The sequence below is a fragment of the Capra hircus genome, chromosome 10 (genome assembly GCF_001704415.2).
Source record: "Capra hircus breed San Clemente chromosome 10, ASM170441v1, whole genome shotgun sequence".
NCBI lineage: Eukaryota > Metazoa > Chordata > Mammalia > Artiodactyla > Bovidae > Capra > Capra hircus.
The window spans coordinates 16040850-16064477 of NC_030817.1; the positions used below are offsets into that span (position 1 = coordinate 16040850).

The window sequence follows — 23628 nt, forward strand, 5'->3', positions numbered from 1 at the left end:
ATAAAGACCTTGGTGATATCTGTGGTCACACTTGAAGTATGACAATAGAGACACTGTATTTTGTTACAATTAGGAGAAGGAAAGCTCAGACTTGCAAGACACTTCTATAGCAGCATCCAAATTGTATAAATTCTTCACTTATATAAGACAGAATTCTCAACAGAGCTAGAGTAGCTATGCAGCTATGGATCTGTTGTGTTGATCTTGCATTGACCATTCCGCACATTCTACAAAAGCTATTTAAATGTCCAGGACTCAGATTTCTTCTCTGAAAAATGAGCACACTCCCAGCTCCTCCCACTCCAAAATGACATTTCCAAAGTATTCTAAGACCCTTGGACAAAAGGTGCTTTGCAAACTAGTCTCACTAAATAGTCAATTTTCTGGGCTTGGTTGTAAAAGGAAGTCACAATCTAAAATGTTCTAGAGAACAAAGTATAACTCTCTCAGGAAACATTATATTAAATCCATAGTTCAAATTGCTCTCTTATAGTCAGTTCACCACTGTCTCCAGGCACAGTAATGACAATGCAAATTCACACAGCCCAGGATTCATCTCAGATACAACAGCACTCAAAAGGAATATGCTTCCGGATGAGAGTGAACCACGGCCTCTGGGCCTTCACAAGTAATAAGTAGCTTTTCAGATGAGCTGGGTTAAGGAGTGAGGTCCAACTCCCCGTAATTGTCATACACAGCACACGATGACATTAGAAGGGAAAAAGATCCTCTTCACCCAGCTGGACAGAGGCTTCTAGCCTGTTTCTGACAGTGGTGGTGATCCAAAGCACAGGACTAACGGATGAACCACCTACCTTGTTGTACACGGAGATAAAGTCACCCAGCTGGTGGGCCAGGATTCTTCTGCGTTCCAGAAGTGCCAGTCTCCGACTGGGTAATACCATCCTCAGTGAGTGCTGGAGGTTACTTGATGCTCGCTTGAGGAAACGAACCACTAGCTCCTATAAATCAGAGAGTCATTGGGGAGAAAAAGAAGAGATTGTGCAACAAAAGACAAGCTACAAGGGGATTATACAATAGAGAGCTAAGAGGAGGCATACTGTACTCTTCAACAAATAAGACCCAGAGCAAACATATTAGGTATAACAAGAATACAGCCAGACAAGAACAAAACAAAACAAAATCAATGTAGCATCTTCCCTTAATAAGCTGACAATGAGAAAATAAAAATCAAGTCTGTATGCAAATAACTACGTAATAAAGTAATAGCTGTAAAAGTACCACAATTCATATATACATAGTACTACAACAATCCAAACTGCAGTTATCACTTCTAATAGGGTGATCAGAGAAAGTGCTTAGGAAAAGACAGAGGTAGCAGAAACTAAAACCTTGGAAGCACAGGAAGTCATCAAAGATGCGAAGGGAGAGAAAGAATACGGAAATATTGACACTGCGAGGTAGGAAAGAGGAGGAAGAATCAGAAAACAAACAACCAACAACAACAGACCATGACAGAAATATCAGAAACGCACGCAGAAATCCAGGAGAAACAGTGTCACGGAAGCCAAGACAGGAAGGCACCCATGTCACAAGCTTCCAAGAGGCTGAACTGAGAAAGGACCACAGCTGCTTTCAGCACCGTAAAGGGAATGGAACAAAGAGGTGAAGAAATGAATGGATAATGAAGAATAAACGTGAAGAGGAGAAACTCCTGACTTAAAACGTGTAGTGACAAACAGAAAGAATTGTTACTAAGCCTGAAAGGCGATAGCTTTTTATTTATTTATTTTTTCTTCCCCAAGAATAAGGGTGCTTTTAGAGTTGTGCGTTGGCAAGGAGAGCACAGTGAAAAGTCATTAAGGGGTATAAGAGATACATCTCATTAGAGATGGCGCAAAGGATTTTGAAATCTGAATATCAATCAGATCATTAGACTTGGATCAGAGAAGGCAATTCTACATCTACCTTCCTCATAAACAAGACCACTGTCACAATCACCAGGTAATGGGTGAGGTTTTGCTGTCTAGAAAGAGTTTCATTTGGGAATGCACAGAATTGCTACTAGTTCTGCAGTGATGATCCTAAATATTCCTATCAAAAGCCCCATTGAAATCCTGTGTGAATTCTAAGCCAGCAGCTCCAATGGTTATTCTCTTCTGAGCTATTTTTCTTCTCTTCTTGAATTTGATTTTGGTTCATTGTTCTTTGGTGCCAATTTACTCCAACATAAAGAAATAGTCTCATTACCAGAGGGTTGGATTTCATAGCTCCACTCTGCAGTCTTTACTATAGGGTGGTTTAAGCTGCAATATTAAAACATTATTTTTTCACAGTGGAGCAGACAAACTGACTCTCAAAAAGGCAGTTTCAATTTTCCACTTGGAAAGAGTAGAGCTAACATTTTCCACTGATGGTTGAAGAATTATTCACAACACACAAGGTTTTATCTCTGGGTTGCATTGGCTACTTTAAATTCACGAGTTGTTTTCTGGGATATCCATCATGTTTTTATAATAAGTCAGGCATACTGTATGCCTCTCATATGCGGAGAACTGAAAATTACAGTAGGATCACCATGAGCTGGCCAAAGGAGGCAGCTTTCTCAGACTGAGAGGTCCCTCTCCTTTCAGTGACAGGTCTCTATGGTAAAAAAGTAAAGAATGGCTGTGGCTTCTTCTATAAGTACTGACCTTTCCAAAGAGCTTGAGGCTTCCTGTCATTCTGATCCATAAAGGAAAACCTTGCTAGAATATTAAATTTTAGGCAGGTTCGAATGAGTAATATACAGTAAAAATTATTACACAAGTTTGTTTTCAGTAATCTAAGAATTTTATAAAGTAACAACTAGTAACGAAAAAAAATGTTAAACTGGAGGATGGTACATTCTCAGAGGGCTCGTGATAAAGTGTTGACTTTGAAAGAGGTAACTCCACCCCTTAGGGTAGAAATCAAATGCCTTCCGATCCATGGGAACAGCGCAAAAGGAAACCATGCACAACTGTAAGAGCTGAGTGTAAGTCCCAGGTTCAGCACATACGAGCTACAGGACAACAGGCAGGCCCCCATTCTCGAGGTCTTTGTTTCCTCATCTGCAAAATGGGGATGACAGTGCCCATCTTAAAGAGTTAATACAATGTGAAGCTGCTTGGGAAAGGACCCTGAAAACTGTTATCCTCTTCTAGGGCTTTGCACGGGCCTGACGTCTAATGAGGAGTCAGTTTCCATTTTCAGAATGAAGAAAACTGACACCTCAACACATATTGCTCCAGATTCAAGATTTAATTCACAGTAAAGTAAGAGAAATCTATAAGCTACACTGTGGAAGGATTCCTTCTCCAGAAGTATACTGTTCCTTAATATAGGGAACAAAGAAAGAAAGGAATAAAGAAAGAAAGAGGGAGGTAAGGGAGAAAGAGAGGGAAGGAATAGAGAGAAAGAGAAAAGGGGAAAGTAAAAAGGTTCCAACAAGAAGAACCTCACCATCTGTTCATCCTCTTTGGCAGCCCAGCTGGCACTGAACGTTTGACCTCCACTGTCTTTCATCAGGCGGATTTGAACATGCTGGAGATAGGCAGAGAATGCTATTCGGGCCTGCACTTTGCTACAGAAATCCAAAACAACACACCGTTATGGGACAGAATGGTGCACCAACCAAATGCGTGCTTGCCTTTCTCAATGTGGCCTTTGAGGATCCTTCTATTAGGATGGCTACAAAAAATGGAGCCCATCATACAGTCACTGAATAAAGATTCCTTCTACCCAGCACATGAGATTTCTGCTTTTTCTATTTAAAGAATGAGAGATGAAGAATTATACTTATTTTCTCATTATGACCACATGGGGGGGGGAAAAATCAAACAAGAAAAGAGATTCATCTTTTCTACTCTTAAATCTGATCTCTTTGAACTTTTAAACAACTTTCTTGAGGAAATGGACAGGAAAGTGCTGAATTTCCATAAGAACCTTTGTATTGATACAGAAAGGGTTTTCTGCCTTTGTGCTTACGTGTCACTTTTGTCATGTCCGACTCCATGTGACCCCATGGGCTGTAGCCCGCCAGGCTCCTCTGTTCATGGGATTCTCCAGACAAGAATACTGGAGTGGGTTCCCATGCCCTCCTCCAGGGGGTCTTCCTGACCCAGGGATCCAACCTGTGTCTCTTATGTACCACGCACTGGCAGGCGGGTTCTTTACCACTAGCGCCATGGGCCCTTAAAAACATACTTATCAGTTACTACAAAAGGATAGCTTTTGTTATGGCAACTGATTCTGGGTGTGCAAAAGCCTCCAAAGCAGCAAAGAGATAAATCTTACGATGGAAATTTTGAGACCGAATTTTAAGGTCAGGCTTTTTTCTCAACTGCAAGACGGGAGTGGCTGGAGCCCAGAACAAATGAGTGAGATCCAACAGAGTCTGGCGCAGAGGCACTGACGGGCTCGGACAAGCCCAGATGTTCGGTGGGAAAGAGACACGTGTTCATTCAGTACAGAGCACCTCAGCGACAATACTGAAGAGCCCCGCTGACTTCCGCTGGGGCCTGAGGCAGGCAACAAGGGAATCTGACCAAGCCAGCCTTTACGGACAGAAGTATCAGAGCAACCACTGGTGACTTTCACTTCAGCTGTGAACTGCGGCAGATCTGTTCTCCTTCAGGAGAGCTTTTGGTTACTTCAGCTGCTCAGCCTTCTGACATACTAGCCAAAATTACAACAGTGAGGATTAGGGCCCAACACAAGTTCTGTTTACACTTCTCACACATGCCGTCACTAAATACTCTCTCCTCACTGCTCTCCAAGGTTAGGACAAAGGACTGGTCCAGAGTAAACTGGAAATCCTAGGGGGGTCTATGTCTGGCTTCTGTGTGTGTGTTGGAAGGGACAGAGGCAGATTTGCCTTTCAAGCTCTTCAGAACATGAAATGCAAAGCTGCACCTTTGTCAAGAGTAAGAACAGCTTAGGGGAGCACAATATGATTTCGAAATGTGTCTTTTCAAATGTTTCTCATCAAGGCCACACTTAAAATTCTTGTTCTGGAGACCATATATCACTTTCCTCTCAACCATTCCCATAAGCTTTCCCTCCACAACAGATTATTTTCAAGTCAAAGTGAAGGGAAAAAACAAAAACAAAAAACCTCTCCACTTTGGCCAACAAATTCACTTGCAATATAATGAGCTACAAGTGTCATGTTTCAGACACCTGCCAAACATAGCAGAATATCCAATTTTATCGATTTTTTCTCTGATATTAAAATATAGAGGTCTTTGGATAAGGGAATTATTGCTTGGAAGTTGAAATTTCAATCATTATTTTGTGGCAAATCATTGTTGTAAATCAAATGAACAAGTATTGAGTTTTCCATTTCTATAAACCTCACTAAGAGAACTTCTATGGGGTCACAAAAGAGTCGGTGATGACTTTGTAACTAAACAACAACAACAAACCTTACTACAGAGATCTGTGAGATGTTAATCCTGAGGTTGTCCCCTAACGTATTGGAGATACTGGTCAGCTAGAAATCTGCAACAAACAAGCCAAAAGGCTAGAATGATTTACACTGGAGAAATCTATTTTTAAAACATAAACGCCTTTGTAGATCCTCAGTATTCAAAATGTACAACTAGTGGGCTGGGGCTTGGAGTTTTGAAGCCTTGCCATGGACCAGCCCCTAGATCCCTTAGTAGCCACTGAGATACCCCACAGAATGAGCGGCAGCTCAGGGGAACAGAATTTGAAAACCACTGATTAATATGAACACACCCTGCAATTATAACAGCTTACTCATTGAAAGTGAGATGTGTGAGATTTAGGAATAACTAATTTATTTCTACAACATCTAAGTAGAATGTTACTGCTGAAAAGGACCTTAGGATATAATTCAGTGGTTTTGAAATGTTCCATTTCAGTTCAGCGGATTCTTCTTTCCCCTCTAGAGAGCACAGTCTGAAAAATCTGTCTATGTCTAACCTGATAACTTGGCCGAATGGAAAAGAAAACTGAGACACACTGACTTGCCCGTGATCACAGTCAGCTGGTAAGCAATGAGAAGTCACAGCTAAGCCTTCTGACAGAGCGCAGTGTGCCCTCCACTAACGCAGCCACTCTCATTCTCCCCACCACTCCAAACCTCAACCCTACCCTCCAACCCCCTAAACAACAACATCACCCTCCAGCCTTGCGGTTTAAGAACTGACCTCTAGCTTAGAAAATAAAGGCCATCATGCATGAACACTTACTTCCTGACTCTTTAACTTCTAATCACTGCATTCAACCCACAGTGCTTTAGGGCCTTCCCAGGTGGCTCAGTGGTAAAGAATCCGCCTGCCAGTGCAAGAGACATTAGAGACGGGGGTCCAATCCCTGGACCAGGAAGATCCCCTGGGGTAGGAAATGGCAACCCACTCCAGTATTTTTGCCTGTACAGTTCCATGGACAAAGGAGCCTGGTGGGCTGCAGTCCATGGGGTCACAAAGAGTTGGACACGAGTGGGCATGGTTGCACGCGTAGTACTTTCTTTCTGACTTAAGACAGGGAGGCACCCCTCCACTGGCCTCTTTCTACCTTCCTATACGACAATATATCCATTTCTGTATGTATCTCTAATTCTTTTACCATCAAATCCTCCCCCAATCTATACATCAGAATCCCTATCTTAAGAAATCTTTTTTCTCTTAGCATGCTCACTGATGAGTTCTCACCTTCCTTTCATTCATTGTTAAACCCTCTGAAAAAGTCAGTTCACACTTGCTTTCCTATTTACTCAGCTCACAGTTTCTCTTCTATCCAGAAAGTCCACAACCATGTTGTAAGTGCAAGAGACGGTTCAGAGGCCTCATTCTACACTGGGCTGCCTGAGGCACTCACTCGTTAGCTTGAAACTCTCTTCTTGTAGCTTTTACCACCCTGTCTCCTCCCAGTTTTATAGCTATCTCTTTAACTGCTATTTCTTGATCTCTTACTATATACAATGTTGGTTTTCTCCAGGCCTCAATTCTCCTCCTTTTCTCATTGTCCATGTTTACTGAACTAAACTGAAATGAAGAAGTTCATCCACTCTGAAGCTGTACAGTCCTATTCAACTCTGACTTACAAAGCTGTATTTTCACCTATCTACTGAACATCTTCACTCTAGAGCTCTTCCACCTCACTGTGTCCCAAACAAAACACATTATTTTTATCATGAAACCAACTCCTGTGCTCCCTATATTGACTGGCTGCAATATCACATGACCAAACTTGCGAAAATGTAGGCTCTGTGGGGTTCTTACATCCACAAAGACCAAGCCCTAGCAACTTTAACTTGCAAATTTCATTAACTCCATCCCATCCCCTTCACTCCTACAGCCACTGCTCTGATAGGGCCTTCATCTTCCCGGCTCTGGGCTACATGAACAGCCCCTAACTCAGTGCTCTACCCGCTGTCATTGTTCAGTCATGCCCGGCTCTTTGCGACCCCATGGACTGCAGCACACCAGGCTTCCCTGTCTTTCGTCATCTCCAGGAGCTCGCTGAAACTCATGTCCATTGAGCCGGTGATGCCACCCAACCATCTCATCCTCTGTCATCCCCTTCTTCTCCTGCCTTCAATCTTTATCCTTAGTTCTCCTCTTATCAATCACTATCCCAAAATGTGACCAGAATTTACTTCCTAAATCAAGATCTGACCGTATCATTCATCTGCTTAAAAATTATCCATCTAGAAAAAAGTCCAGGCTCCTCTATGGCCCTTTATGATCAAATGACATCCAATTTTTTAGTCTCACTTCTTACCGCACCCTTTTCTCCACGTAGCTCCACACCACTAACCTATATTCCTCAGACTTGCCACGCTCATTTCAATCACAGGGGTTTTCTACTTGCTGTTCTGCCTGGAATATTCTGCTACCTGATATTCACATGATTTACTCCTCCCCATCATTCAGGACTCACCCTAAAGGTTACCTCTCCATGTGTGAAGCACCAGAACCTAAAGAAACTTTCTGCCCTATTACAGTCTAATACCACACCCTATTTTATTGTCTACACAGCACTTCTTATTGCCTGAAATTACCTTGTTTGTTTACTGTCAGCCTTCCCCCCTAGACTGTGAGTTTCAGGAGCCTGTCTTGGTCTCTACTGTAACATTACACAGTCTGGCACAATTCCTGATATAGAGCAGGTACACAATAAATATTTGTCAAGGGACTGAATAAATGACTGTACTATCACCCCTCTGTGCATTTATTCCCTCTGCTAGCACTCCCACACTTAGCTGTCATCTCCCAAATCCTGAAAGCCTACTCATCCATCAAGTCCTGGTTCAGATCTTGTCTCCTCCCTAATCTCTCCCTAGCCCTCCCAGGCAAGACCAGTCACTCCTTTTCCTGGGTCCTAAGAGCCCTTTGTCCATACTGGGGTCATAGCCCCTCTCTTTAAGTGTCTCCACACTAAGCCATAAGCTGATCTGAGCTCCCTTGTCTTGGGTCACATTGTACTTCTAAGTCACTGACACTAAAACCCCCAAAATATTTGCTAAGCCAGTAAGACCTGGGTTTGATGCATAGCTCCAGACCTTGGACAAGCAACTTCTCTAAGCCCCAGTTTCCTTGATAACAATAATATCAAATCACATTCATTAATTCACAGGAATCCTGTGCATAAAAAATGAAAAATGGCTATAAAGCCACCAGCACAATATCCTGGTGCACAGTATAAACGACCTGCTTTCGGTTTACTAGAATAATTAGGAAAGATACATACCTAAGATTGCCATTATCTTGCAGGATCTGCATCAGGTTAAATTTAGGCTCTGGCTCCTGAGTTTCCATTTTGCAGCATTGTTCACCTTTGTTATTCAACTCAGGAACCTTCATGGCATTTTCTTTGGGTGAATTTTCTATCATAACAGTCAGTGAGGGTGTATATTTGGCTTGATTTTCTCCAAGGGACCCTGCAGACTCCTCCTGGTAAGCTTCCTGTTCTTCATCTTCAGTGTCTAATGCAACTTCTTCCTCTTCTTCACTCTCTGTCTCAGTTTTAACATTCATTTCAGCTGGTTGGGTAATCACTAAATGCGAAGAATCACTAATGTTGCTGAAAAAAGGATTAAATTTTCCTCTCTCCCAATACCTTCCTTTTATCCTTTTAGTAAAAACCCATTTCTAAATCAGATGGCAAATGATGCACAAAGTTAACAGCATACACATGTCCCTCTCCAATCTTATACCTTCTAAGAACCTACTAACGATCTTCATTAGAGATGATGTTTCTCATCACAATACCAATGGCTGTCTCACATCTCTAGGCAGAAAACTTTATAGTGATCTCTACAGCGTGTTAAAAGTTTTTAGAGAGATGCTCTTCATGGAGATACACAGAGCAGGGGAATATCTTTCCATCCTATGTTTATCCATTCTCCTTCTCCTTCACTGCTTTGGCAGGTCTTTGAGGACAAGGGCCACAGCTTTTTTCATTTGTCAGTGAAACTGCAGTGACTAATGTGGCTGACACAGGCACTCAACAAACAAAAGGAGGAGGGAGAAAGAGAAGTCAATTTGTCAGTGACAAATAGATCTCTAACATGGGAGATTCTGGGAGAGAAAGAAATTCCCCCTTTTCTGTTTGTGTTTCAAATACTTACACCATTCAGCAAATGCCGAAGGATAAATTGGACTTCATACCTAATCATGAAAACCCCAAATAAGAATGCTCAGGGGTTCCACTGAACTTAAGCTAAGTATCAAGTAGCGAAATGATGCTGGAATAAGAGCAAAAGTCAACATGTGTGTGCTTCAGATAGTCTTCAATACAAATATTATAGGACGGAAGGTTTAAAACACTGATTTTTTTGAAATGAGTTTCAGAGGAAAAGAGTATATATATCAAAAAAAAAAAAAAAAAAAGTAAGCGTATGTGATCAGGAAAGTCCTGATTCATTAAGTACTAGTTAAGAAGCTGATTACATCAGTCTGACAGGACACAGATACTGGAGCTTGGTGAAAGCTCCCCGGCAGGTACCTGGGTATTTTGGCCTCATTGCCCTTAATCTGCCACTCCGTCGTCTACGTTTTCGCACCTCCAGAGACAGGAGCTTCCTCTCATAGAGAGCAGCGTGCAGCTTGGCCCTTGAATTCATGCTCTCTACCTTCAGTTCTGGGGCTCCATCAATCGCCATTCTGTGAGGGAAAAACATGGCAGCTAGAACTTTCAGGAAGTTCTTTTATTCCAAGACTAAGCTTGACAGAACTCTGTCATGATGTCAGACCAGGCATGGTTACTCTAGTGAGTTCTGAAGTGTCTGGCCGATAAATGGGAATACTGGAATCTACATTAAAATTTCACTAATGGCCTATCTGAATTTGTTAAATGTTGTGAACAAAAATACGTCTGAAGACAATGGTTAAGCGTTTTTAATCTATCCAACAAAACGGGCTGACTATTCAGTGCAGAGACCATAAAGTGCTACCAACACCCAAGCCTAGAATGACTCGAGATACTGGCGACACTTCAGTTCTTAAGCTGAGGGACGGCCAGAGGTGCACTTATTATTTATTCATTATAACTCAGAATGATACAGACATTCTTTTGAAGTAGGCAGTATTTAATGAATACAGATTCAGGAGCTGCTGAGGAGAGGAAGAGGTGATAATCTGTGATGAGCACAGCACAGACCTGAATGAGACTCACAGGCAGAGAGCGTCCTTGAGAAAAGTCACTATGACCTCGGGACGCATCAAGTCTCAAGCACTCCAACAGGAGGGACGTCTCCCTCGGAGCACACCGAGTTACGGGAGGAGCTGGGGAGAGGTGGCAGGGACTCCCCAGGTGTTGAGCACAGGTCAGGAGTTAGGGTGAGAGGCCCGGACAAGGGAAGGCAGCAGATGGAGGACAAGCCAAATTCAATCAGGTCATGGATGGGGAGAGGAACGGCCACAGCTACACTCATAAAATTAGGGAAGTGACAGGCATCATCAGCCCTCCAGACAAGGACCGGGCAGAGTATAGGACAGGCAGAGAAATCCAAGTCACCAAAGAGAGACAGGGTTCTTGGGTCACCAAGTCAGAAAAGACGTACCCGCATTAGTGTTGGAAAGCAGGCAGCCAATGCTGGGCACCCAGAACTCAAGATCTAACTGGTTGACTCTGAACTCTCTCTCATGACCTCTTTAGAACAGGGCTCCCCAATCTCGGGGATCTAATGCCTGATGATCTGGGGTGGGGCCGACATAGTAACAATAGAAAGTGCATAATAAATGCAACGCACCAGAATCATCCCCAAACAATCCCCTCTACCCCACCTACGGAAAAATCATCTTCCCCAAAACCCGTCCCTGGTACCAAAAGGTTGAGGACCACTTTGAGGTCATAATTCATCATCATTCCCCTAGGAGTTTTCAGTCCCTGAGTATGATGGAAAGGCTGTGTCTTCTGGTCTATTTAAGACTTCTAGGGATTTCTGGTTGGATGGTCTGGACATAAATATTTTGAAGGCCTCCTCTCTAGAGCAGGAAATTGAGCTAAGAACTGGTAATGTCCTGACACTGGGGGCAGGGGAAGCAAATTAATAAACTTTAAAAAATTGTTCAACCCCAGTTTATCATAATCTCAACAACTGAATGTTAGCCCACCCCCCCTTCACACAGTTGTGAAAATGGTTTTAGATAATTAAATAATAAAGAAAATAAAACAAATCTGATGTTTAAAATAACAACTATAAGCTTCTAAGGAACCCTGAACAGACATACAAATCACCACTATTACAAGGCATGGCGGTAGAGAGGTAGGGGGAAGAAACAGAACTGTATGTACAGTTCTCTGAGGGCAAGGCCCATGCCTGTCTTTTCTCACTGGTCAGTGACACTTCTGAGACTGCTCAGCATACACCCAATATACTATAAATACTTCTGATTTAATAAACAACTGAACTCCTTATAAATAAATTGTAATAGCTTTTATCCATATCTATTTCCTTTTATCTTTCTAACATTTTATGAAATATTCAAACAGAATTATACAGTGAACATCCGTATACCCACTGGGCAGTTTCTACAATGAATATTTTACTATATTTATTTCATCACATATATATTTAATCTTCTCTTTTTCTATCCAAATATCAATCCACTTAATTTTTTAAGCATTTCAAAGTTGCACAAAGACATCAGTGCACTTCATTCCTAACCACTTAAATGATGAAATTATTGGGATCTAGAGGTCAATATTTGCTTTATAGGGCTTTGAACGTTTTTCCCTTCTCTTTTCTGTAACCTAAAAATAATATACAGTGAAATATCCAAATATTAAATGTCCATATGTCCATTTGATGAGACCTAGAGCTATGCAACCCAAATTCTAACATTCTACCCCCTCAGAAAGTCCTCACATTCCTTCCTAGGCAAACCCCGCCCTCATACTCCTCAAGGAAACTGTTCTGAATTTTTTCATCACATTTTGGATTTACCTCTCCTAGAACTGCATAAAAATAGAATCACACAGTATGAACTCATTTATTAGCATATTTTTGATATGGATAAAAACTATGGCTTGCCTAATAATTTTCTTAAAAGTGTTTTTAATAAACAAAATTTTTAATATTGAGGAAATTTAACTTACCATTTTTTTCCTTTTTGCTTACTGCTTTCTGTGTCATATCTAAAAACTTCTGCCAAGCCCAAAGTTACAAAGATATTTTCACTCACAAAGTTTTATAGCAATATTTTTTATGTATATGTCTATGAATCACCTATAATTTTTGTGGGCTCTAAATAGAGGTTGAGGTTCAGTTTTTAAAATACAATATTTAGTTTCAGCCCCATCTGTTAAAAAGTTTCCAAGTTTCCTTTCCCCACTGGATTACTTTAGGCCTCTTGTTTAAAGTCATAAGGGCCCATTTCTGGGCTTTTTATTCTGTTTCACTGATAAATTTGTAAGTTTTCATTACTACAGCATAATATTCCTTTAAGTCAGGTACTTTAGGTCTTTTTTCAAGATTACTTTGGATATTCTAACTCCTCTGCATTTTTATATACACTGAAAAAAAAAAACAGTTGGTCAATTTCTACCAAAAAAAATTACTACAATATTCTTTAGATCATTTTGTGGAGAACGAGTACTTACAATATTACATTTTCTAAACCAAGAACATGACATATCACTGTACTTACTTAGATCTTCTTTAGTCTCTTTAAGTAACATTCAGGAGCTTTTAATATATAGATATTAAGCATAGTTGTAAAATTTATCCCTAAGATTTTGACCTTATATTCCAAGACCTTGCTAAGCAAACTTGTAAGTTCTTATAGTCATTCTGTATATGCCTTAGAATTTTCTACTAACCCGATCATGTCATCTAAGAGGAAAGATTTTAACCTCGTTTCTAACCTGTATAACTCTTATTTCTTTTTCTATCCCTCGTTTTACTGTACTGTTTAGGAACTCTACCATAAAGAAAATACAAGTGGTGAGAGCAGACATCTTGCCTAATTACTAATCATAAGGGTAAAGCCATCACTATTTCAGTTTGACATTAGAAACAGGTTTTTCATAGAAGGCCATTATCAGATTGAAGTTCTCTTCTATGCCTGATTTACTAAGAATTTTTCTCATAACATGTATTTAATTTTATCAATTCAACATAATGTGGGTTGTTTGGGGTCTTTTTGCAGCTAATAAAATGATCATTGGGTTTTTCCCCCTTTATTTAATATATAGTAAATTAAATTGACTAATTCTCAAACTTTAAACCAACTGTGCCTTACTGGGGAAAATCTCACTTTAGTCACTGTATTATCCTTCTCATATACTGATCAACTCTATTTACTATTATTCTTTTAAGAAATTTTGTGTCTACGTTCATGTAGATATTAGCCTATAATTTTTTTAAATGTTTTTGTCAAGTTTTCATGCCTTACTCTTCTGGTATCATAAAATGAATTGGGAAGTATCCTTGCCTATTTTTTCGGAAAGAATTTCTTTAAGATTGGTATCTGTTCTTCCTCAAATACTGATACAATTCACCAGTGAAATGACTTGCAGTGTGCTGTATAGGAAAGTTTTTTTTTTAATAAATTCAATATTCCGATTAAGCCATAGGGCTATTCAAAATTTCTATTTCAGCTTGTGTCAGTTTTACTGAGAGTTCTCTCCCCCCAGGGAATTCAGACATTTCATTCAGGCTGTCAAAGTAGTGAAATAAGGTTGCTAACAATATTCCCATAATATCCTTTTTATGCCTGTAGGATCTACAGTGATAGCCCCACTTTACTATCTGACATTGGTAGTCAGCGTTTTCTCTTTTTTCTAGGTAAATCTACTTAAGAGTTTATCAATTCTGCTATTGGATTTTTATTAATTTTCTTTATTGTTTGTCTTGTATTTAATTGATCTGCCCTTTATCATTTCCTTTCTTCAACTTACTTTTGATCACTCTTGTTTTCTTAGTTTCATAAAATTGACCATTAGATCAGTGATCTAGTCCTCTGTTTCCTAGTACAAGTATTAAAGTTATAAATCACATGCCCCCCTCACACACACACACAAGCAAACAGTACTTTAGCTGCATCTCACACGTTTTAATGTTCTATTTTTATGATCGTTTTAAATCTTCCTCATGAGTTCTTCCTTGACCCATGGATTAGTTAGAAATGTGTTTAATTCCAAAATGTTTGGATATTTTCTATTGTTATTGATTTCTAATTTCACTGCAGTCAAAGAACATACTCTTAATAATTTTACTTTTTTTTAATGAATTAAGATTTGTTTCACGCTTCAGCATAAGGTTTTCATTTGCTACCTTTTATTTGCTTATATACTACCAGAAAACCAGTACTGATAGCACATAAAATGTCCTAAAGAAAGAACAAAACCTGCCAACGTTTAAATAAATATTCTTGTTGTTGAAGTTTTTTCCCCTAATTTCCAAATTGACAGTAGTATATCTATGAAATGTATTCCTTGACTAATAACTGGAGAAAATGTATAAGCTAAGCATGACTTTCATTTAAAAACAAACTATAAAAGTTTATTTTTCTCAGTTTTCCCTAAATTAAATGGCAATCATATTTTCCTCCTTTAAAGAAAAATCAGATTTATGCTTCCAAAGATTTGGATGAGAAAACCAAATTTATCTTAAATTCTTAAATGCAAAAGAAAAAGCTAAATATAGGAGTTTCTTTCTTATCATTGTGCTTTTTGAAAAGAAACAGCACAAAGGGGATGTTTGTAATCTCTCAAACCGGAGGGTATGTATTTAGGGTTAAAGTTCTTATTCTGGCTGCAGTTTTCAGTTGGGCAAAGCCATCCCAGTCATTCTTCTAAGACCTTCCCCTCTTCTGCCAAAATTAAGAGCCACAGATATTTTGCACACTTCTATTTCCAAGGCAAACAGGAAGTAGTTCTGCTCAGTCCTATATGGTACAAAGTCCCATACCTGTATGCCCCAGGTATGTCAAGGCCAAAACATAACCTTTTCTTTGAATTTAGCCTGAGATTGATCTTGAAATCTCACTCAGACTTTGGGCTCTCTCACATATCCAAACATACCTACTATCATTGAAATGACATATTTGTAGTTAAAAAATATAAATCCCAAACTTAGTTTGTAAATAGTTTGCTGCAGAACAGTACTTCAATACTGAAAATGGTTATGTAAAGTATCATGCTTAGTCTGTGCATGGCCACGTATTATGCACAGGGGAAGAATTTCTCAACTTTTAAAAATCAGTTACCGTGTTCTTCCTGTCAATAAGCTTCTTCTTGGGTTTCCCCTACAGGAGTAGAAAGGACAAGTGGGTTAGAGCACTACACAGATACTCTCTCCTGAATTCACACACACATACACACACTCCTGAGATTTACACTACGGAGCTTCAACATGGAATTATGCCAGGGAAGGCATCTTGGGGTAGAAGCAGAGAGATGAATTGAGAGCATGCTCAGAAAAGAACAGAGTACCATAACCTTTAGGGAAGATCAATGAAAAAAAAAACAAAAGATAGAGGACAAATGAATTCTAGAGAAAAATTCTAACAATTACTTGCATTTGTACATATAGCCACAAATCTAATCACACTTACTGTTCACAATAACAGTATGAGCCCTGTTTATAAACATGAGCAGGATAAGACCATTTGGTGACAAGCTCAATGTCAGAGCTTTAAACAGTTTAAATCTGAACCCACAACTTTGGTCTCAGACTTCAGACTCTTTCTACTTGCACTGAACTATATTAGGGAAAGAAGTCCATCTCAGTTCTCATGGGGGTTCAGAAAAGATGCTCATGATAAACAGATTTTCCACAATTAAAAAAAAGTCTCTTTAAAAAAGAGATATTCCTCATTGTTTCTAAACCAGAGTTGGGCTCTAACCACAGGAAGTACCATTCACATTTACACTGGCTTCTGTTTTTCATTCAATTTCCTTTTACTTGACACACTTAAAAAAAAATTTCCCCAGCTTTACTTTACTCATTTGGGAATGTGTGTATTTAGTTTGGTACAATTTTATCACTGTGTAGGTTCATGTATCCACAGACAAGATACCAAACAACCCCATCACCACTGGATCCCGTATGCTGCCCTTTTATAAGCACACACTTTTTACCTAACTTCTGGCTTCATCTGTTCTCCATTCTAAAATTTTATCATTTCAAAATGGTTATATAAATGCAATCATACAACATGTAACCTATGGTATTGATCTTTTAAAAAAGAGACAGATGCAATCAATATCAAGATATTCTATCTATAGAAAAAAATCAACTCAAAATCTGTCTCCACCAAAACATTTTATCTTTTCCTCCCCATGTCTTCTATCTGTGCCCGTGTTCTAATACTGTCAACTTATTATCAGAAAGTCTCAAAATTATTTTAACTTTTTAAAATCAGATAATGGTTTTTCTCTGTAATTTGCAATCATGAATTCACATGACAGTCACCGGGGTTGCTTTTTAATAAATACAAGACTTCAGTTTGGGATTGGCTAGGGCACAAATGGGCTTCCCCGTGGCTCAGAAGTAAAGAATTCATCTGCAATGCCGGAGCTGCAGGAGACACAGGTTCAATTCCTGGGTCACGGAGATCCCCTGGAGAAGGGCATGGCAACCCATTCCAGTATTCTTGCCTGGAGAATCCCAGGGACAGAGGAGCCTGGTGGGCTACAGTCCAGGGGGTTGCAAAGAGTCGGACAGAACTGAAATGGCCTGGCACGCACATGTGGCACAAATATGATGTTACTAAAATACAGCCAAAGTTACAACTACTGTCATGCCATGAGACAGCAGGTAAGACACTGTCAGCACAGGATGGGTGAGTGGAGCATGAAGCGGGAGGGCAGGGAAGGCAGACAAAATGAACCAATTATGAAATGAAATAATTAGGGAATTAGTTTGAAAGTAGTTCTGACAATAATATAACAGGATTTGCAAGAGAGAAAACATGAATTCAGATTGAAGAGAACAGATTTAATGGAAAATGTAAGGCTTGCAACAAACATTTTCATTTTTTTAAAGCACGTTTGTGTGTGTGCCTGCTTCGTGATAGGTTTTGATACTGTCAAAGAGGAATATAACCAAGTATCTACTCTTAAAAGCCAACTTGAAAGTAGATAAGAGTAGTTAGTACTAACTGACAATCATAATACAATATGTACAACATGGCGATCTAAATCCGATGGAGGGATAAGAAAGGCTGGGAGAACCTCCTTCTAGCCTGGGTAAGAGGATGAATGACATAGCTAGAAAAAGAATTCAGGGTAAACTAAAGCCAGTCCATGGGAATGTATGGGAATTCCAATGGAATGTAAGGATAAGGAGGCATGAAAGAACAGTAGATATGGTCTAATTGGCCATGGGTTGGTACTGAAAAGCAGAGATTAGGCTAAAAAGGGAGGAAGAGCAAATCATAAGGTCCTCTCTTTGCTAAACAGAAATTCATGTTTTCTGAATCAAAGTTTTTAGAATGCTTTATAAGCAGGAGTTGCTACTAGAGCCTAAAGAAATAAGTCAAGGAGGATATCAATTGGATGGGAAAAAAAAAAAAATTAATCCTCTAACAGAAATTTAGCATCATACACATGTAGGGGATCATCTGCAGTAGTGCAAGTGCGATTCTGTTACCAAAAGAGATAATACACTTTTTTCATGTTTCTCTAGGGGGTCTCAAAATATTGCCGACACTTACCACGCTTTTTAAATTATGGTGGTTATTAGACCCACTGTTAGGCCTACTACGATTAACACATTACTGAATGTGTTAACAAAAAAAGCACACATATTATTATATGTCAAATGTTTTCATTGTTATGCTCTCCCCGGAAAGAATCTTCCTGATTTTGGTAGTGACTTCCAGACTGCCTATTCTACCTTTCTTCACCCTCACAAGAAGCTCAATTACAGAGCAATCAAGCCTCAAGCATAGACTCCATGTCAGTTCACAAACAGACTGACACAACCTTTAAGGAAACTCAGGCAGATTACCAATCCTAAACAAACAGTCCATTACTTATAAATATGACTGGACAATTAGAAATCACCAGATGTTTCAGAAAATATAAGAGCATAAACTAGAAAGAATGAGATAAACAAGGAGAAATAATCCAGAAGAATTCAAAATAGTGCAAAAAACAGAAGAACTTTCAATAATTATGCTAGAGAGATTAAAAAAACATACTTATAATACTGTGATTTATGGTGAGAAATATATATACTTACTTGGTTTTCATCCCTGTTTCTGGCACAGAGGTCCTAAAACCCTTAAAATGTCTAAGTGATGAGTGGTAAAGGCATCGTTTGTCATGCTAATGAGGTGACTTTTAGAAAGTCCTTGGATCACTTCAGGATGGGGGCTGGCCACCAGAGGAATCAACCCTGTGATGAGAGGGTTGAAGCTTTCAGTCTCATCCCCCTGACTTTCTGGGAGGGGAGAGGGGCTAGAGATAGATTTCAGTTACCAACAGTCGATGATTTAACCAATCACACTTATGCCATGCGGCCCCCATAAAAACCTTGCAGTATGGGGTTCAGACAGCTTCCAAGTTGCTGAGCTTGTGGAGAAGTGGGGAGAATGGTGCACCTGGAGAGGGCCCTAAGTGTCTTTCCCATCTGGCTGTTCATGAGTTATATATACCCTTTTATAATAAACTGGTGATCCGATGAGTTGAATATTCTTCTCAATATCCCCCCTACAGAAGGAGTCATGGAAATCTCTTATATGCAGCCAGTAGGTCAAAAATAAAGGTAACAACCTGGGCTGTGATTAGCATCTAAAGTAAGGTGTGGGGATTGCAGGGGTGGGGGGGGGGTGTAGAATCTTGTAGGACAGGACCATTAAACTGGAATCTGACGCTGATCCCCAGGTAGATAGCGTCAGAACTGAACTGAATTGACAACAGCAGGTTGCAATTGCTTGGTGCTGTAGGGGAAACTCCCTACCTCCTCCACATTGGAACTCATACCACAGCCAATTTAATATTACATCCATAAACTAGGAAAACTAGTCAGAAAGCAAAAACAGTTGTTGGACGTTAAAACTGTACCTGCCAAAATAAAAAGAAGTAGATCAAACAATCCTCTTCAGTGCTGGTACTGAGTAACAAGATAGGTAAGGCTAAAGAACAATTTAGAATTTTTAGAAGACAAAGTTCAAAAAAATCTCCAAGAATTTAAAGCTAAGAGACAATGAGATCAAAAGTATGAGAAAAAAGTAAAGAAATATGGAGGATATAGCACAAGATCCAAATTTCATCTAACAGAAGGTCCCAGGAAAGACAGAATACGGGGAATACTTCCCACAGTTTAAAAGACTTAAACCTTCAGGCTGAAAGGATTCATCCACAGCAAAAGCAAAATACTTTTCAGTTAACACACCAGAACAAATCTTACTATAGTGTCTGAACCGGAACAATAAAGAAGGCTTGTAAAAATTTCCAGGGAGGAGGTAGCAGGTAGGGAACTGAGACCAGGTTATATATAAAGAACTGAGTTTCTACATAGTCCAAGTAAATCTCAAGATCTCTTTCACTGGAAGTACACAGTGTAATTACTTAATCAATGGTAATAACCACAAATTTACAGAGAGAAACTGGAAATCCTATAAGTTTCTGATGATGGATAATGAAATCACAAGAAGTGGCTGAAATCAGGATATCTCTTTTTAAGAATCCCACATAAAAAGCACACATACCTTGAAAATAATACAGACTTCTTTAAATACCTAAGGTTCCTTGTTGGTCAATTACTGAACTGTACTGCAATGCAGTTATGTCTCAGGGGCAACAGAAGTATGTGGGACTAGGGAGTCCCTGACTGCTGTGCTATTTGAATTTCGGCATCTGTTTCCCATCATTTCTGCCCTATTTTCCCTTGTATTGAGGTTATCAGTTGTCATTTCTTACAACTCTCACTGTATTTATCTTGTGAATTACCTCTCCTGTAGCTTTTCTAATCTGATCCTTTTAGTCTCGTCTAGTCTAGAAAGATAATCATGTCTGTGATAAGTGTGTCTAAAGCAAAAAGGCGCTGAGAAAGGGCCTTCCTTTAAGGAGGAAAAATTTTAGGATATGTGTTAAGGTTTTTACGGTTTAATCTGGAGCGCCTAGAAATATTACAAAGTGCTGAGAGTTAATGAGTTCTAAAAAAAAAATGAGGTTTTATGTTGTGTTTTCCATCAAGCTCTTTCTATCAAATATTCCTGAAGACTTTCATAAAACCTCTTTGCTTCGTTTGCATTTACTTTCTGTTAATTTTGTGATCTGGTCCTACTAAATTTATAAGATCAGCAAATCTCCACCTGTCTTGAAAGAGACGTGTTGCCAGCATATAGTTCATGGAGGTCTTGTGTTCAAGGTAGGACCTAAAAGACAAAGAAGGGAACTGGTTATTTCTTAAAGCTTAGCTGAAGAGGAAAAATATAGAAATAAAACACAAATCAAGCACAAAAGTGACAGGTTTTCTAAAAATATATATATATAGTCTCTAACGTGACAAAGGAGGAGATACTTGCTCAAATTAAAATGATAAAAAAACTAGAATAGCAGAAAATACAATAAAAGAAAAGAATATAGATGACTTAATAATAAGAAAATAAAAAGGAAGAAAAGGCAGGATTTCTTGGATTAATATAAGCTTGTATACTAGATTCAGAAAATAAAACTGGAAAACAAAAATGAAACCACCACCAAAAATCACAGATAGCTAGAAAAGAGGTCAAATGAAACTGGGAACAGAAGATGCATAAAGGGCATGAAAATACAGATAGATTGTTTCAATCATCTTATTCCTCCAGAGGCTTCAATGGCTCCGTGATGCCATCTGCAAGAAGCATATACTTTCTCTTTCAAGATTTCAAAAGCTGGGTCATCTATACCATCCGTTAATTCACCCTTTCTCCTCACAGTTCCCCAGCAGGGGTCCTAAAGTCCAGACAAGTCTCCTACAGTCCTCTCATACCACACCTCCCACTGACACTTTTGCCTCTATCTGGACACCTTCTCCTCACACCCTCTTTACTTATCCATAATCCACCCTTCAAGAAGCAGCTCAAGTCCACTGTCCTGCACGAAGCCTTCCCTGAGAGGACTGCTGCAAGTCCACAGAGGTTCCCTCGTTCTGGCCTTCCTCCTTCGCCTTCACTGCACGCCAGAGGGACCTGTCAAACGCTGTCTCGCAGAATAAACGTTCTCTTTTTGGAAAGCAGCATGATGCAGCAGGGAAAAGTAGGATCTGGAGTCAAAACACCTGAATCAAGTCCCACTGTGTGATCGTGGACAAGTCACGTTACTTTACTGAGCCTTATTTTCCTTATCATTAAAATGGGAATAACAATGATGTGTATAAGTGAGCGAGTGTTAGTCACTCAGTCGTGTCTGAATCTTTAAGACCTCACGGACTGTAGCCCGCCAGGCTCTTCTGTCCATAGTGTTCTCCAGGCAAGAGTACTGGAGTGGGTTGCCATTTCCTTCTCCAGGGGATCTTCCTGACCCAGGGATTGAACCTGGGTCTCCTGCATTGCAGGCAGATTCTTTACCACCTGAGCCACCAGGAAGATGTGTATAAAGTACATTATAATTACAAGGAGCAATACAAATATGAGCTATTTCTATTACATGTATAAATAAATTCTTTCTAATCACACTGCTAACTCTCAAAGGACAGAGATCCCAACTAACACGTGTTTCACACTCAAAGCACCAAGCTAGATACTTGTTGATATTCAATAAACATACAGTAATAAAAAAGGAATATTTGTTAGCAGATAAGTGCATCTTTTCCATGCTACATGAAGGTAACTCAATTAGTTTAAAATTCGTGGTGCTCTCTTTCACTTTTCTCAGTAAACAGTTGAGCATTACCTTCTTTTTTTAGCATTATCTTTTAAAGTTGAACATTCACTTATCTTATTGCTCCAGATACATTCCATTCCTAGATATATACCCAGGAAACACACATTATAATATTTAGAGCACAGCTGTCTTTAACAGCAAAAAGACCAGGAAGCTGTCAAATACCATCAAAAAGAGAATGGGAAATTTAACGGCAATATAAAGTCATAGAAGAATATAACAAAGCACTGAAAGAGAATGAATGAATTCAAAAGCTACATGTAACAAAATAAACCTTAATAATATAATATTGAATGAAAAAAGGAAGAATACATAAAGCATGCCATTTTTAAAAGAAAAGTTCAAAAGCAATGCAAACTAAGCAACAGAATTCTGTTTTACATATGAGATGATAACTGCTGTACGAGTTGCTCTTTCACCATAAGCAGCTAGAAAAGTGCATAAAACATACGAAACAACTGTTTGCACAGATGAAACAATAGGCAGCGTAGGACTGCGACACCTGAAAGGGGAAATAAATGAAGGGTGCCCCCTGATTGTTCCACCTTCCTCCCTAGAGGCAATTCCAGACAATGCGGAAAGAGAAGGAATTCAAGGAAAATCCAAGAGTCTCTGTGTCGAGAAGACAGAGATCAAGGTTCTAGAAGTGCTAGAATTTTCAGAGCAAAGTCCTGGAGAGGAAGAAGCTATGCATAAGAAGAAATCAAAACAAACAAACAAAAAAATCATCACAAAGGACCCTTTGAATCTTTGGATGAATTCAGATCTACTCAGGCACAGGGTGAAAAAGTGCACAGGCTTTGCAAGGAGCAACTGTCAGAGTAAAGAAATTAGGAGAAAGTGCAAGCTGAATACTTTGCAGAGTTCATACAAGGCTGCCAACTGATCTGAATTCCCACCCGCCAGAATGGAGAGATCTCACTGAACATGGGGGTCATTTAACAGACACCCCTAAAGTGCCTTCGGTAGTGAAATTATCTTAGACCTAGACAAAAAGCTATTCTAAACAAACCATAAAAACACTTTTAAATGAGCCCGAAAAAGATTAAGCTGATCTACAAGTGACTTAAGTGTCTAGCCCTAAAAAAAAACTTTCAACAGGCTTTAAAGAAGCAATAAAACCCAAAGACAACCATACAACATTTACAATGTGCGACGACAACATTCAGTTTTAAAAGAATCACTGTACATATGCAGAAACAGAAAAAATGCAACTCACTGACAAAAGGAAAATCAGTCAATAGAAACAGACTCAGAAATGACAGAGATAATGGAACAAGATTTTAAAACAGCTATTATAAACATAATATATGCACATGAGTCTACAGGAAATCATGAAAATAATTTTTA

General features: G+C 39.3%; 1 protein-coding gene across 9 annotated transcripts in view; it reads right to left on the bottom strand.

Moving 5' to 3' along the window:
- Positions 1-23628, bottom strand: part of TTLL5 (tubulin tyrosine ligase like 5) — a 313608-nt gene that overhangs the window by 202616 nt on the left and 87364 nt on the right. For 5 of the 9 annotated variants that reach the window (XM_018053943.1, XM_018053947.1, XM_018053940.1 and 2 more), the window contains 6 exons: positions 20727-20789; positions 15669-15707; positions 9961-10118; positions 8704-9010; positions 3445-3565; positions 816-962 (listed from right to left, as the gene is read on the bottom strand). In XM_018053943.1, the coding sequence (XP_017909432.1) occupies positions 816-962; positions 3445-3565; positions 8704-9010; positions 9961-10118; positions 15669-15707; positions 20727-20789 (835 nt within the window). The remainder of the gene's footprint in view (positions 1-815; positions 963-3444; positions 3566-8703; positions 9011-9960; positions 10119-15668; positions 15708-20726; positions 20790-23628) is intronic. The other 4 variants (XM_018053946.1, XM_018053944.1, XM_018053942.1 and 1 more) reach the window with 1 other exon arrangement.